The sequence below is a fragment of the Notechis scutatus genome, chromosome 3, assembly GCF_049901735.1.
Source record: "Notechis scutatus isolate UNSWTSFEM ecotype Mainland chromosome 3, rNotScu1.2, whole genome shotgun sequence".
Taxonomy (NCBI): domain Eukaryota; kingdom Metazoa; phylum Chordata; class Lepidosauria; order Squamata; family Elapidae; genus Notechis; species Notechis scutatus.
This window is the reverse complement of record NC_142011.1, coordinates 46,243,569-46,257,511: the sequence shown is the minus strand read 5'-3', so window position 1 is coordinate 46,257,511 and position 13,943 is coordinate 46,243,569. Positions and strand designations below refer to the sequence as shown.

General features: G+C 37.1%; 1 protein-coding gene across 5 annotated transcripts in view; it reads left to right on the top strand.

Moving 5' to 3' along the window:
• TMCC2 (transmembrane and coiled-coil domain family 2) overlaps positions 1-13,943 on the top strand; it is a 101,380-nt gene that overhangs the window by 27,693 nt on the left and 59,744 nt on the right. Inside the window, exon 1 of one of the 5 annotated variants that reach the window (XM_026676818.2) lies at positions 13,096-13,570. The exons of the other annotated variants lie outside the window; for them this stretch is intronic. Coding sequence (XP_026532603.1) covers positions 13,556-13,570 — 15 coding nt within the window. The 5' untranslated portion in view covers positions 13,096-13,555. Of the gene's footprint in view, positions 1-13,095; positions 13,571-13,943 lie in introns of those variants that run through there. 5 annotated transcript variants of the gene reach the window in all.

Genomic DNA, 13,943 nt, shown 5'->3' with positions numbered 1-13,943 from the left:
GGGATGCTACCGGTTCTGCCCGGCTCTACAGAACCGGTAGCTCTGAAGAGCAGCAGACTCTGTGTTTGCTGCTGTTTGGCCCACCTGCCTGCCCAGGCTCTTACCTGTCCTTTATTTCCTGCTTTTTCAACCTCAGCTGCTTTGCGCGGCACAGCTGAGGTTGAAAAAGCAGGAAAAAAGAGGCTTTTCAAATGCTGTGCACTGTGCTTTTCAGCTCTCCGGGCGTCACAGCTTAAGGTTTTTTTACATGCGCATGCACACGCAAAATGTAGTCGCTGAACCGATAGTAACACCGGTTGAATCCCACCCCTGATGTAAGGGTCCTGGGATTGTCATTTGCAACCTTCCTAGGGAGCTTCTGACAAGCAGAGTTAATTGAGGAAGCCAGATTTATTTAGAAGACTGCATGATTCCTTTAGCAACTGCAGTGATTTACTTAACCGTGGCAAAAAGGATGTAAAACGGGTTATGACTCATTTAACAACTGCCTTGTTAGCAATGAAAATTTTGTGGTCGTAAGCCTAGGACTATAGCAATAGACTGGTGTTTTTCACTTTCAGCACATTTAAGATGCATGAATTTCAACTCCCAGAATTCCCTAGCATGATGACTGGGGATGGCATGCTAGTAGAGGAATTCTGAGAATTGTAGTCAACGCATCTTAAAGTTCCTGAGGTTGTAGAAACACTGCAATACAAACATCTAATGCCATTTCTAATGACAGATTTCTGTTATCAACCAAGTTGGCAGGAAATTTCAATTCATAGTCACGTGACATTGGGCTTAATCCATAGTGATTCACTTAACAGTTGCAGCCAATACTGATGAATTGATATCATAAGTCCACGACTGTCACATAATTTTTCACTTTAAAATCATGTCACTTGATGATGAAATTACTGGTCTGAATTGTGATTGGTAATAGAATAGAATACTTTTTTGGCCAAGTGTGATTGAAAACACAAGGAATTTGTCTTGGTGTAAATACTTTCAGTATACATAAAAGAAAAGATACATTCGTCAGGAGTCGAGAATCAAAAGGTACGACACTTAGTGATAATCATAGGGTACAATAAGCAATCAATCATACTAGGAAACAGTCAATATAAATCGTAAGTATACAAGCGACAAAGTTACAGTCATACAGTCACAAGTGGGAGGGGATGGGTGATAAGGAGTAATGACAAAATTAACAGTAATAGTGCAGACTTTGTAATAATTGAACAGGGTTGAGGGAATTATTTGTTTAGCAGAGTGATGGCTTTCGGGAAAAACTGTTCTTATGTCTAGTGTTCTGGTGTACAATGTTCTATAGCGTTGTTTTGAGGGAAGGAGTTGAAACAGTAACTGTATAGACTTTTTTTTGTATATATTTCATTTGTAATTTTCCTTTAACAGCCATACATAGTTTGTGGACAGTATATTGACTGGGTCAATATACTTTTTACACAATGCTAACAATAATAATACAATTAAATATATATAACCTTTGTCTTCCAACTTCTAACCTTAATATGGACATTGTAATTATAATAAATTCTTTTATATATCAATACATATGATACTATTTTCCCAATTTGTACTCATTTTTCCTCATTTGTTGGGGTTCTTTTATATTAACATCTTTGTCTTTAAACAATACCATTTTCTCTTTATGATTCTTTATCACTCTCCATAAATACTGTATATTTAAATATCAATAACATTTCTTCATACAATGTATATGTTGTCCCTTACTGAATCACTAATATTTTAATATTTTAATTATTGCTGAATGTTCCACCGTACTTTCAATATCTCAATTTTCTAAAAACACCAATAAAACCAATTATTGATAGGATTAATCAGTCCTGGGATTATATCTCTAAGTCCCCTGAATTTATAGTCCTTGAAAGCTATAAGTTTCAATATATTTTTACACACTGTTAATAATAATAATAATACATTTAAACATATCTAATCATAGTCTTCCACCTCCTAACATAATATATTTGTGGTCATAATAAATTCTATTATATGTCAATATGTATACTACTATTTTCCCAATTTATATTCTTTACTTTTTTCTATTAGTTTTTAATACAGTCACCGTATTGCAAAATATTTTATTTCTATCCATCAACTCTTAGTCTTTTTAGAGTTTTATCATTTATTGACTTTTTGATAATTCTTTTATATTTCTCTCTTAGAATCTTATATTTCTTCCTAACATTTTTACACAGACTGAATGTTCCCTCTCCCTTACTCCTTGTCTCCTTCTGGTGCATCATTTGAATACCCATCCATAACCCTTTCATTATTTTGGGGAGATCTTCTTCCCCTCCCCCCAGTTCTATTTAAAGCTCTTAAAGAATTATCTGTTTGATTCTTAGTATTTATTGTTACTGTCTCTTCAGTATTTTTGTCTTATTTTGATTTGTCTCCTCCATCACTCCTAATTTCTCATCTGTCTTCTGAATATTATATTCACCTTTTCCACCATTTGTTGAAGATCTTCTACACTCACATCTTTATCTTTGAAGAATCCCATCATTTCCTTATTATTCTTTGTCACATTTTCATAAATACTTTTAGGCACCACTAACATTTCTTCATACATCTTTATTGTCTCCTGTTGAGTCATTTTGTAATAGTTTAATATATTAAAAATTACTCAATATACCACTAAGATTCCAATATCCCAATATCTCTAAAACACCAAAGAAGCCAGTTATTAATAAAATTTAGTCAACTGAAAGTTTAGTATTGTGTTACAATTAGAGACCTAGGATGTAGAACTTAATTTTCCCAATTCTCAAGAATAGGATAGTATAGTATAGGATAGGATAGGATAGAATAGAATAGAATAGAATAGAATAGAATAGAATAGAATAGAATAGAATAGAATACTTTATTGGCCAAGTGTGATTGGACACAAGGAATTTGTCTTGGTGTAAATACTCTCAGTATACATAAAAGAAAAGATACATTCGTCAGGAGTCGAGAATCATAAGGTATGAAACTTAATGAAAGTCATAGGGTACAATTAGCAATCAATCATACTAGGAAACAGTCAATATAAATCGTAAGTATACAAGATATATGGTCCTATGTTAAAAGGTTATTTTAAAGGTGGCTTCGGTGAGAAAATCATTTTAAAACTGAGGTTTTATTAAAGTCACAATATATTGAATGTAACTGAAGATCAGGACTCCCTTGCATTTTTCAAAGCATATATTTTCAGTTATTAGTTGCTTTTCATTCAGGAACACAAGGCACCATATATAGTGCTTTCTCATGCTTTTTTCCTCATAGCAATCCTGTGATATAGAGGAGACTGAAAGAATGTGACTGTTTCCAAAATCCCAAATGAATTTTTGTGGCTGATGCTATTTTTATTTTTTTTAAAGGATGCGTTTACATTTTTAACCCATCCACCCTAAGCCATGGAAACACACTGGGTGACTTTGGAGTAATTGTTCCCTTAAACCAATATACTTTACAGGATTGCTATTTTACTGTATATATAAAATGAAGGGAGAATCTCATTTTAGACATTCAGGGCTCCTGAAGAAAAGGCATTTTACAAATCTAACCATTTATAAATCTATTACTAATAAGTTAAAGGTTAAGTATGAAAGTTATGAAAAATCAGTGACTACTAACAAATAATTAAATCAGCTAAAGACAAAATAAAGTTAGTGTAGTTATTACAAATCAGTTGAAATATTATATTTGTTTTATTAATCTAAACTGAAATGCTGAATTATTCTGTATCATTATTTTTCCATTCCATCTTTTTGAAGTGAGATTCCATCCAACATTCTATATTTGGAACGTGTGAGTGAGTGAGTGAGCATCTGTTTGGGTGTAAACTGAGCAAAAGAGAGCATTATATATTTTAACATTATATTAACAGCAGTAAGTTGCTTAGTTATGCCTAAAATGTGCACAAGCACATGCATTATTATGTAATTTTGCACATGCATTCATATACGCAATCTGTATGAGCTCAGAACTGTACTCAAGTCATTGCATAGTCATATCACCAGATTTGTTTGTGAGCATGCACAAAAGTATAAACACAGAGAGAGCAGTAAGAACAGGCTGTGATAGTCTGTAAATGCTGTAAGTAAATGTTTCAGTAATACCTTTACTGCTACTTTGCTGCTAGCATTTATGTGCCACATTCAAACACTATGCTTTTCATTCTCAGTGTGGTGCTTATTGATCTTGACTGCCCTAGAAACTGAGAAGAGGCTGGAGCAGTCAAGATATATGATTCCAGTTTTTCTTTTCCCTTGAGACGAATTCTGTACATCTGCTTCACAGAGCTGCCTTCGTCTTTCTGCTGGCACTTCGCCTGCAGGACAAATGGCCTGTTGGAGGCATCGTTTCTAGGACAGCTCATTTTTAGCTGTGCTGGAAAGAACACCAAAGCTTTTACACAAAAATAGAAAACCTTATGTGATACACATTTTTGCTATAGTAGCAGCAATTAAGAAATAATTTAAAAGCTCCATGACAGAGATGCAAGGTTATTACAATCCAGGAAGTGATCTATTTATCTATTATTTAATTCTGTTTTATCTTTATGAATACAATGATTAATGTTTATGCTCTAACTGTGCTATGAAGATTAACCATTTTCATTCCACTGGCTCCACTCAACGAACCCAGTTGTTTGACATTTTGTGATAGTACTGAACTTCCTTGTTGGCAACAGTTAGAACTCTCCTAAAACCTTCCTAAATGTTTGTAAAGGTGGATATTAAACAAATTTGAGATCCTTATTCTCTGCTTTTAGTTAACTAGAATCTTTAGATTTTGTGTGCAGTGATCCAGTCTACCATCCCTTTTGTATGCAGGGAACTCATTAATAAATTTATCTGCTTTGTAGAAGGTATGGGACATGGGGAAGCCAGGGGAACAAATATACTAAAAGCTGGAGTGGGGCAATTGCAGAGAAATTATCCTGCCATATATGATGGGCAACTCAAAATATAGACACATCCACACAACATGAGAAATAATTGCATTTTGTTGGACCATGTTTTGATCTCATGGAATTTATCTATTTGATAACTTCAGGAAAAGTTTGGAAAGATCCCTACTCTGTCGTATATCATATATTTCTGAAAGTGTTCATCTGCTGTGATTGGGGCTTTGATCTGATAAAAATATATAAAGTTAAATAAAATACAAAGTCTCATTTTTCAAAGGAACTGATTAACATGTGTGTGGGCATATGAAATGTCATTGGAGGTTTCTAGAGTGATATACCACACATATCCATGCAATTAGCTTGTGAGATTTTGTCATTAGGAAAATTGAATACTTGATTGTCTGGTTCCATTCTATTCACTTTATTTATAAAATAGCCATATTAAAAAATCCTGTATTGAGCAGCAGGTTGGACTTGGTGGCTTGGTTGTCCCTTCCAACGCTTTAGTTTTAGCTAAAGAGCCATGGTGGCATAGTGGTTAGAATGCAGTACTGCAGGCTACTTCTGCTGACTGCTGGCTGCTTGCAATTTGGCAGAATCTCACCAGGCTCAAGGTTACTCAGCCTTCTATCCTTCCGAGGTTTGTAAAATGAGGACCCAGATTGCTGGGGGTAATATGCTGACTCTGTAAACTGCTTAGAGAGGGCTATGAAGCAGTGTATAAGTCTAAGTGCTATTGCTATTTATGTGTATTTGATAATTGGAAAAAGCTAGAAATGTTTATTGATGTGGATACCTTAAACAACACTGCTCATTTTGAAACATTAGCTATCATAAAATATGCAGTTCATCTTTTCTAATCTGCCTGCCTTTTATGGAAGTCTCTCCTCCTTCACAAATATAAATTGGTTTAAATTTTGCCTTGTAAACCACTAATCAACATAAGCCATTCATATGACAGTCTGAAGCCTATTTTTCTTGAGCACCCAAATTATTCATATATGTTGATAAGTGGCTAGTATTTCTTTCTAATGACCTTTAGGAAAGGAGAAATGCTTCAATTGAAGGATACCTAGAGATTCTAAACACATAGCATAGGAACCGTACTTTAGCAATATATCTTCTATGTGTACATGTGTGGATCCATCTCCAAGCAGAAATGGCTCCTGATGGACCCAGGATTTGAAAAAATTGTACACAAATATATTGTCTCAAGGAAATGTCTCCTTCTCACCATAAAAAGTAGTCTCTTTCTCACATATTTGAAGTACAACATTTTAATACTTTCTAATGTGCAAGAAGCTGCATAAAGCCCCCCTGAACATCACAGAAGTCTACTTGGATTGTTATATCAGGTCTCTTGACCTCCTGCTTGTACATATCTATGAAATTAGAGATGTGATTCTCTAGTGCCAACTGTGCTGACACCAGGTGCCTGCCATTTCTTGCTGTATGTTCTATGTTCAGTTCATCTATGTTCAGCTCATCCGGATGTTATACATTTAATAATAGGAACAGTGGAAAGAATATGCATAATGCCTTCAGTAGAAGAGCTAAATTAATTTATTATACGACAGCTTTTTCACAGCAAGCACTTGGACTAGCTGTTAATATTCATAATTAAATACTTACCACTTGTCTAATAAACATAATTTGAATGCTACATACTGGAAAACTTTTTTTTTTATCTCAATCTACATCAAGTTCACTGCCAGTTGTGTTAATATAGATCTCCCTCTACTGGTAGTAAAAATTAATTCTAAATCATTTGTGCTTCAATTTCTGAAATATAGACTTGCCTTAGCAGGGAGTTAGGTGGCAAATGAAGGAAGGAGGAGAGGGAGGGAGGGAGGGAGGGAGGGAGGGAAGGAAGGAAGGAAGGAAGGAAGGAAGGAAGGAAGGAAGGAAGGAAGCAAGCAAGCAAGCAAGCAAGCAAGCTAGATGATTGGTGTAAAATATTTGATTCAATATTTAGATCTTAACTAAATTACATGACAAGTTTAAGATTTAAAATCACTACTCATGGTTTAAGTAATTGAAAAAATACTATAATATTTGCCCTACTAGGTGGCACAGCTAGTTGGTCTTGGCTGATATTGAAAAAGTTCAATTGAGTCAAAGTTGGCTATAGTTTAGACGAAAATTCCTAAAGTCTGAAAGTTTGTTTAAAAACAGCAGCAGGTAAAGCAGCAGTGGTAAATTGCTTCCATATTGTCACCAAGAAAGCAAAATAGATATATTAATAACTGAAGTTTATCTTGAGGGAAACTGTATGTAAAAATAATCTTTTCACCTAGACACAGTAAACATTTGATTTAATGGTCCTCAGCTGAAATGGACTAAATTTTTTCCCATTCATTGTACATGTATAGAAACCAATTAATCATGCATAAAATTCCATTTGCCCTTTAATGTGTTCAAAGATACATAAAGTATGAAAAATATGTGGGTATTAAATCCCATTTATTAGATATGCTTGTATATCACCCCAATTCCATAATTAACAGTATAATTCCATAATTTACAGTATATAAAAACCTAATGTAAAGCCACAGGAACCTGAAACAAACCTCCCCGCAACCATGCCCCTTAAGATGTCTGTCTAAATAACATGATGCACAAGATCAGGTGCAAAATGATAGGCAAGACATCAGTGCTACCACGCTTGCCTTTGGGTTCCTCATGGAGGTTTGAACCATAAGAAAACCCATTTTCTATGTTCTCCCTAGACAGGAAGAGTCATTTTGAGGAAGACAGTCCCTCTAATATCTTGGCAATGCACCACATGGATTGTTGTATATACTGTAATAACCAGCCCTTTGAATTAGGCTCAAAAACTTACAGGAAATAGTGCAACAACCAAGAAAATAGTTGAAAAAACCACACAGTTCCATCAGCACCTAGCTGCTGTTTATGTGAATTGCAGCTTTCAAGTGATCTTCAAAAACAGCCCCATGTTCAGTGTGATGCTGTAATTAAAATGTGAGACAATATGAGTCACTACAGTACTGCCAGGGCTTAATGGTCTAAAAAGAGCCGCAAACCGACATAGACAGCTTGTACCTGCTGCTCTAGCAGCAGTTGGAGATACACAAGGACGGGCCAATTATAGAAGTGCTCATTCAGGAGCAAACTGATCTGCTTAAAGCTATCATTGGAATGAAGTTATAGCCACAGTGTTTCCAAATAAGCAGAAACTCTTATTTGCTAGGATTTAATTTAAGATTTTTGTGGGACATCTGCTCCACACGTTAAAAACTATAGCATTTCCAGTCCGTTGTGAGGAGGTGTTGCATCATTATCATTAGCATGTTTAAAATACCTTCTCCAGACCAATAGATGACCTCTCCCAGTGGTTTTTATGGATGTTAAGCAATGCAAGAGCATCAAGTCCTGTAGAACAGCTAAGAATTTGACTACTGCGCCATCATAGCTACCAACTGAAACTAAAGATTTTGGTAGGAATAGAACCATTGTAAACAGTAATTCCACTCTTGATTTTCAGAGATGGTAAAAACGGATATCACAGACAGAGGTACTGAATGCTGCTGAAAGTTTCAAAAGTAAATACCCTTTACCAGCTGGCAACAGAGCTCTTCTACCAGGTCAATGAGTTCTGTCTCAATTGTGTCTCCTGAATCCTGATTAGAACATCTAAATAATCTTCTTCAACTATAACTACCATAACTACCATTTTTTCTTACAAAATCTTCACTTGAAGATTGGGAGAAAGTTGTCTTAACACAATTGAATCTAGAGATGGCCTCTTCAAGAAAAGGCATACTAGTGCTTTGTTCAAAATTTATAGCACCTTATCTTCTCTTGAAGATACATTTGTTACTTCTTAAATCTAGCCATACATGCTCTGAAAGGAGCCCATCTGATCATTAATCCAGTTCAGACATGGCAGAATTCATACTGCAGAGAACTGTGCCATACCCTTAGTGTCCATAGCATTCAGAAGAATTCCAGATGACATGAAATTCAGCTCCCACCATTACTCTTGGCTCTGTCCAACCACATCAAGTTCTGAATAAGTGAATGATTTTTATCTGCAAAGAATCTGGAAAATCTCTGGACTGGAGAGAACCCTACCAGAGCAATCTCACTATTCTAATCTCCTTTTGTCAGAATCAATCAGATATTGGGAAAGTACCTTCAACATTACTGGGAAACTCCCAAATACTTTAAAACTCAATTCTATCCATCAGGCACTTGGGTGGAACATCCTAATATCTTCTTCATTCTTACAGAGATCCAGGAAGCCAATGATGTGCAACATAACACAATAATGACCCAACCATAACAATTCAGCATTTTACATATCCTATTTTAAAGGCTGATGGCCAAAGGACTGATACATCACATCATATGCCATATACCCCAAAATAATCACCAAGTCTGAGTTATCAGTGAGTTATTTCTTGCATTAAGAAGTCAAACAGCAATCATCCAAACCCCCCCCCCCCAAAAAAAACCCCAACATATACATATGGTCCTGCCTTTATGAAAATGGCAAGCTTCCAGTCTCCTTCATCATAACAGCATTAAGAAAGCAGAGAAGAGTTTTTGCTGCCATAAATGCTCTTATGAGTCTCATTTCAAAGTAAAATACTTGCTGGAATTCTTATACTTTATTACAATTTTGACCTTTCTTTATGCTCTGCTTTTTTTTTAATCCTCTGTAGTGGACTTCTAGCTTTATCTTTGGGGTGGGTTTTATTAATTTCTTTGGCACTGACACTATCTTAGGTAACTCCGCATTTTGTCTTCATCTGTTTTCAGTCAAAAGCTTGATCAGGATCCCACTAATATGTTGTAGGCAAGAGCACTGTATTTTGCTGATTGCAAGCTTGTGCCTATCCATAACTTTCATTCAGGGACATATCTCATTTATTGCTATTGTGGTGACTGATTTATGGACAATTACTAAGGCTTATAACTGCTGCTTTTTGTCTGGTTCTAATCAAAAGCCTGAAGGAGGACAATAAACATTGCATGCTTTTTTTACTTTTCTGTCCAACTTCCTGCTCTCTACTTCCACCTCTCTATAGTTCCAGCTATTGCCAACCTAACTTTTGCCAACTTCTTTACCAGCAACTGGACTTTGACCAATGTTTCTGTCATTATCTCAGAATCAGAATCAATGGTCCTGCACTGACCATTCTCCTGTATGCCCCTTCTTCTTCCTAACTCCAAATAATCTCATTCCATTTAGCTCCAGAAGTAGTGAATGCTCCAACACCGGAAGTTTTAAAGAAGGGATTGGATAACCATTTGTCTGAAATGGTAGAGGGTTTCCTGCCTAAGCAGGGGGTTGGACTAGAAGACCTCCAAGGTTCCTTCCAATTCTCTTATTCTTTCTTATTCTCTTCCATATACTCTTCTTCTCTCCTCCAGTCACAATCTTCCAGGATGAAAGCAAGTTAATTAACAGAGGTAGGAAAAACACTGAGTCATCATATCAGGCAAACTGGACCAGTGTTTATAAAGGTAGGACTGATTCATAGTGAATAGGAATTAATTGGGAATGATTGATTGTGGGTGGGATTTTCTGGGTTTTTATTTTGTAGCAGTATGCTACCCAGAGTTACCATGTGTGACTTGGGTAGCCCTATTATATCTACTTAATAATAAACAAGGAACATATAATGATGTACAAAGAGTATTCTAGAGTTGGAAAAACATACAATTGTTTGAACATTTACATAATGTTACATAATTACATAATGAGTGATTATCACAGTTAAGATCTTTTCCCAAAGTGAATATGGAGGATGAAACCAAGCATATTAAATTGTATGTGGCTTAGAGCAGGGGTCCCCAACCACCGGGCCCCGGACCGGTACCGGTCCGTGGATCATTTTGTACCGGCTGCCTACTTTGCTTGGGTGCCGCCATCTTGTTTCGACAGCGCTTGAGAAAGTGCTTCCGGGTGAGCTTGTCGGTTGTTGGTTGGAAAGCGGCGTTTGGGTGCTGAAGGAATCCTCGCGCCTTAGTTTCGTCGAAGAGGGGGGGCGGCTTCGAACGAAGAGCCGTCCCGATGGCGGTGGAGTCTCGCATTACTCAGGAGGAGATTAAGAAAGAGCCCGAAAAGCCCATCGACCACGAGAAGGTACAAAGGAGGAGTTGAAGGTGGCGGGGAGAAGCAGGGGACGGCTGGCTGGCCGGTCGCTCGGCACGCCTTGCCTTGGTATTGCATGCTGATGCCGGTACCGGTCCATGGATCATTTTGTGATGCCGGTACCGGTCAGTGGTACAAAAAAGGTTGGGGACCACTGGCTTAGAGAGCACTGTTTCTTCAAGTGTTGTCCTAGGATCCCTGGTACCCCAAGACTATCTCAGGGTTCCACAAAATCAAAATTGTTTGCCAACCTAAACTGAAAAATAATACAAAATTAAAATCCATCAAATAATAGCAAAAAGCAGCAGCAGCAGCAAAAGTGTCCATTTTAATTTTTTAATATAAAATCAATAATAATATACAAAGAAAAGGATCTTTGGGCTCCTCCATAATTTTTAAAAATTGACAGAAGTTCTGGGAGTAAAACAGTTAACAATTGCCATAGAGAATGAGAAGAGGAAGAAATCTCTGGTTTTTCTTCTGCAATGAGTCCAGAAACTTTTAATGAAGCTGTTCAGGAAATTCTAAACAATTTAGAAACCAGCCATTCTTAATACATCAACTAGTTTACCTTTGAAATTTCTCCACATAAAAATTAGACGTGGCTACCAATATATATGGATTTTTAAAAGATAATGGACAAATTGCTAGAAATAGACAACATTAAAAATCATAAAATCTAATCATAATCACTATATATTTTCTCCAGAATTAATGGCAAGGTGGCTCTGAATAATGCAAACCTAAACAGGAGGATGGATTCATGTTCTACTTTTTTGTTGTGCAATATCTGCTTGATTGTTTTACCACTAGAATGCTGCATTCTTAGACTTTTCAACAGCTGTTCTCATCCTTCTCTTGTTAAATTCCTTGGACTGGCTTTTTGTTGTTGTAAAGAATCAAATACACTGATGGCACTAAATAAATATTTGTGTGACTAATTGCAGGAGGTTCGGCACACAGTCACTCATGCTTTGGTCACCTCCCATGTGGATTACTGCCATGCACTGTACATGGAGCTGCCCTTGAAGAACATCTCAAAGTTGCAATTGCTCCAGAATGCAGCAGCATGAGCTATTATGGGCATCTTTTGATTTGCTGATGTGTGATACCTTTGCTTCACATACTGCACTGGCTCTCAGTAGGTTTCTGGGTGCAATTCAAGATTCTGCTTGTCACTTATCAAGTCCTGCATACTTGAATGGGATGAGCCAGGCTATCTGAGAAACTGTGTCTTTCCATTTGCCTTTATCCACCCCATCAAGGAGGACATACTCCAAATCCTGCCAGATAGAAGAATACCACCTCACAGGACTCAGGCAGCATGCCTTCTCTGTCGTAGCATCTGTCACCTTACCTCCTGTGATCAAACTGGCCCAACTCTGCTAGCTCAGTTCAGAAAGCACTTAAGACCTGGCTGTTGGTCCATAGGGTCAAATGGGGGTCAGGAAGGTGATGGAGCCTGCTTTGTTCTGGAGGTATTACTTTCCATGACATTGACATTCTTTTGTTTTGATGGTGTGGTTTGTTTGGGAATTGTTATTTACATTGTTGTTTCTAAACTTTGTTTTCCACTCACAGTTGCTTAGATGGGGTGGGAACCCATATAAATTGAATGACATAAATAATAAATTATGTTTTATGGCTGGGCTTTTAAATTAGAACCTGTTTATTACATCTTTTTACTGGAATAGCTGTTAAAGCAGCCTTTCTACAGTAATAATATTAAGAATCTATTCATACATAGGTCATATATTATTATGAGATTAGACTCACAACTTATTGACTGATGCTTTTCAGGATTCTTGCCTCAACCAAAATACATGGTTGCGATTATATGTGTATGTTGAAAATATAAGAGGAATAGATGGATTTTAACATCAATAGATTTTCAGTGAGAGAAATTGTGCAGCATTTCTGACTGATGCCAGCAGATGATGCTGCAGCCTGTAGGAAGAATTTGTACAGTAGTGAGGAATAAAGATTTCTCCATACTGAGATCAAACCAATACTAGATAATTGAAGCATCTATCTCATCCAGGGAGGAATGTCAGTGCTCAAATCTCAGCGAAGGAATTAGGAATGCTCCAAAGAGGGGCATTTTCATTATCTCACTAATCTCGCCTTTGATGACCTGCCAGACTTTCTTGGAAGAGAGTGACAGAGGGAATTACCAAGATAGAATCATCCATCTCACTGGACAGTCATAGGGGGAGGCGGAAGGGATGGAAATAATTGGAATTCACTCTCAGGCCTTAACCTTCACTGCCTGTCAGTGAGGCGGGGCGATATATAGACGATGTTGGATTAATGCTGAATGAAAGCATTCTCCCTGTGGATTTGGAAGAGCCTGTATGGCTGAAGCAGTATTTTTCCTTCCGACCCTCCACCTACACAAGACGGACTGCGGCATGCTGTGGCCCCAGGCTGCACTGATCTGTAATGCTACCGGAGAGAGGGGCAGAAGGTCATCCACTGGGATTGTGCAGTCTTCATGATTCCACGAGATGGTTCATGCCCAGGTGAGCATTCTTTCCGGATGTCCATTTGGTGCTCCAGGATAAATTCCTGGAAATAGCTTGTTCTGGTTTTAAAATGTGGATGCTTGGAGGGGCGGAGCAGCAGGATAGAGACAGCAGTAGAGCAGAGGATTTAAAAAAAGTAGAACAAAGAAGTAACTGGTGTTTACTGATTCAAAATGTAATTGAAAATGCAGGGTAAGAGGCTTGTAGAGGGGATAGAAGTTTGCTATTTTTATTGTTAATATCATTTTCATCATCATTATTATCATGTGTATTAGATCCATTGTCGTTTCCAAAGCACAGTCAGCTCTACCAGCAGCGTTTGTTCTATAACATACAGGAGACAGAAGAAGAGCAGAGAAGGGAGCAGATT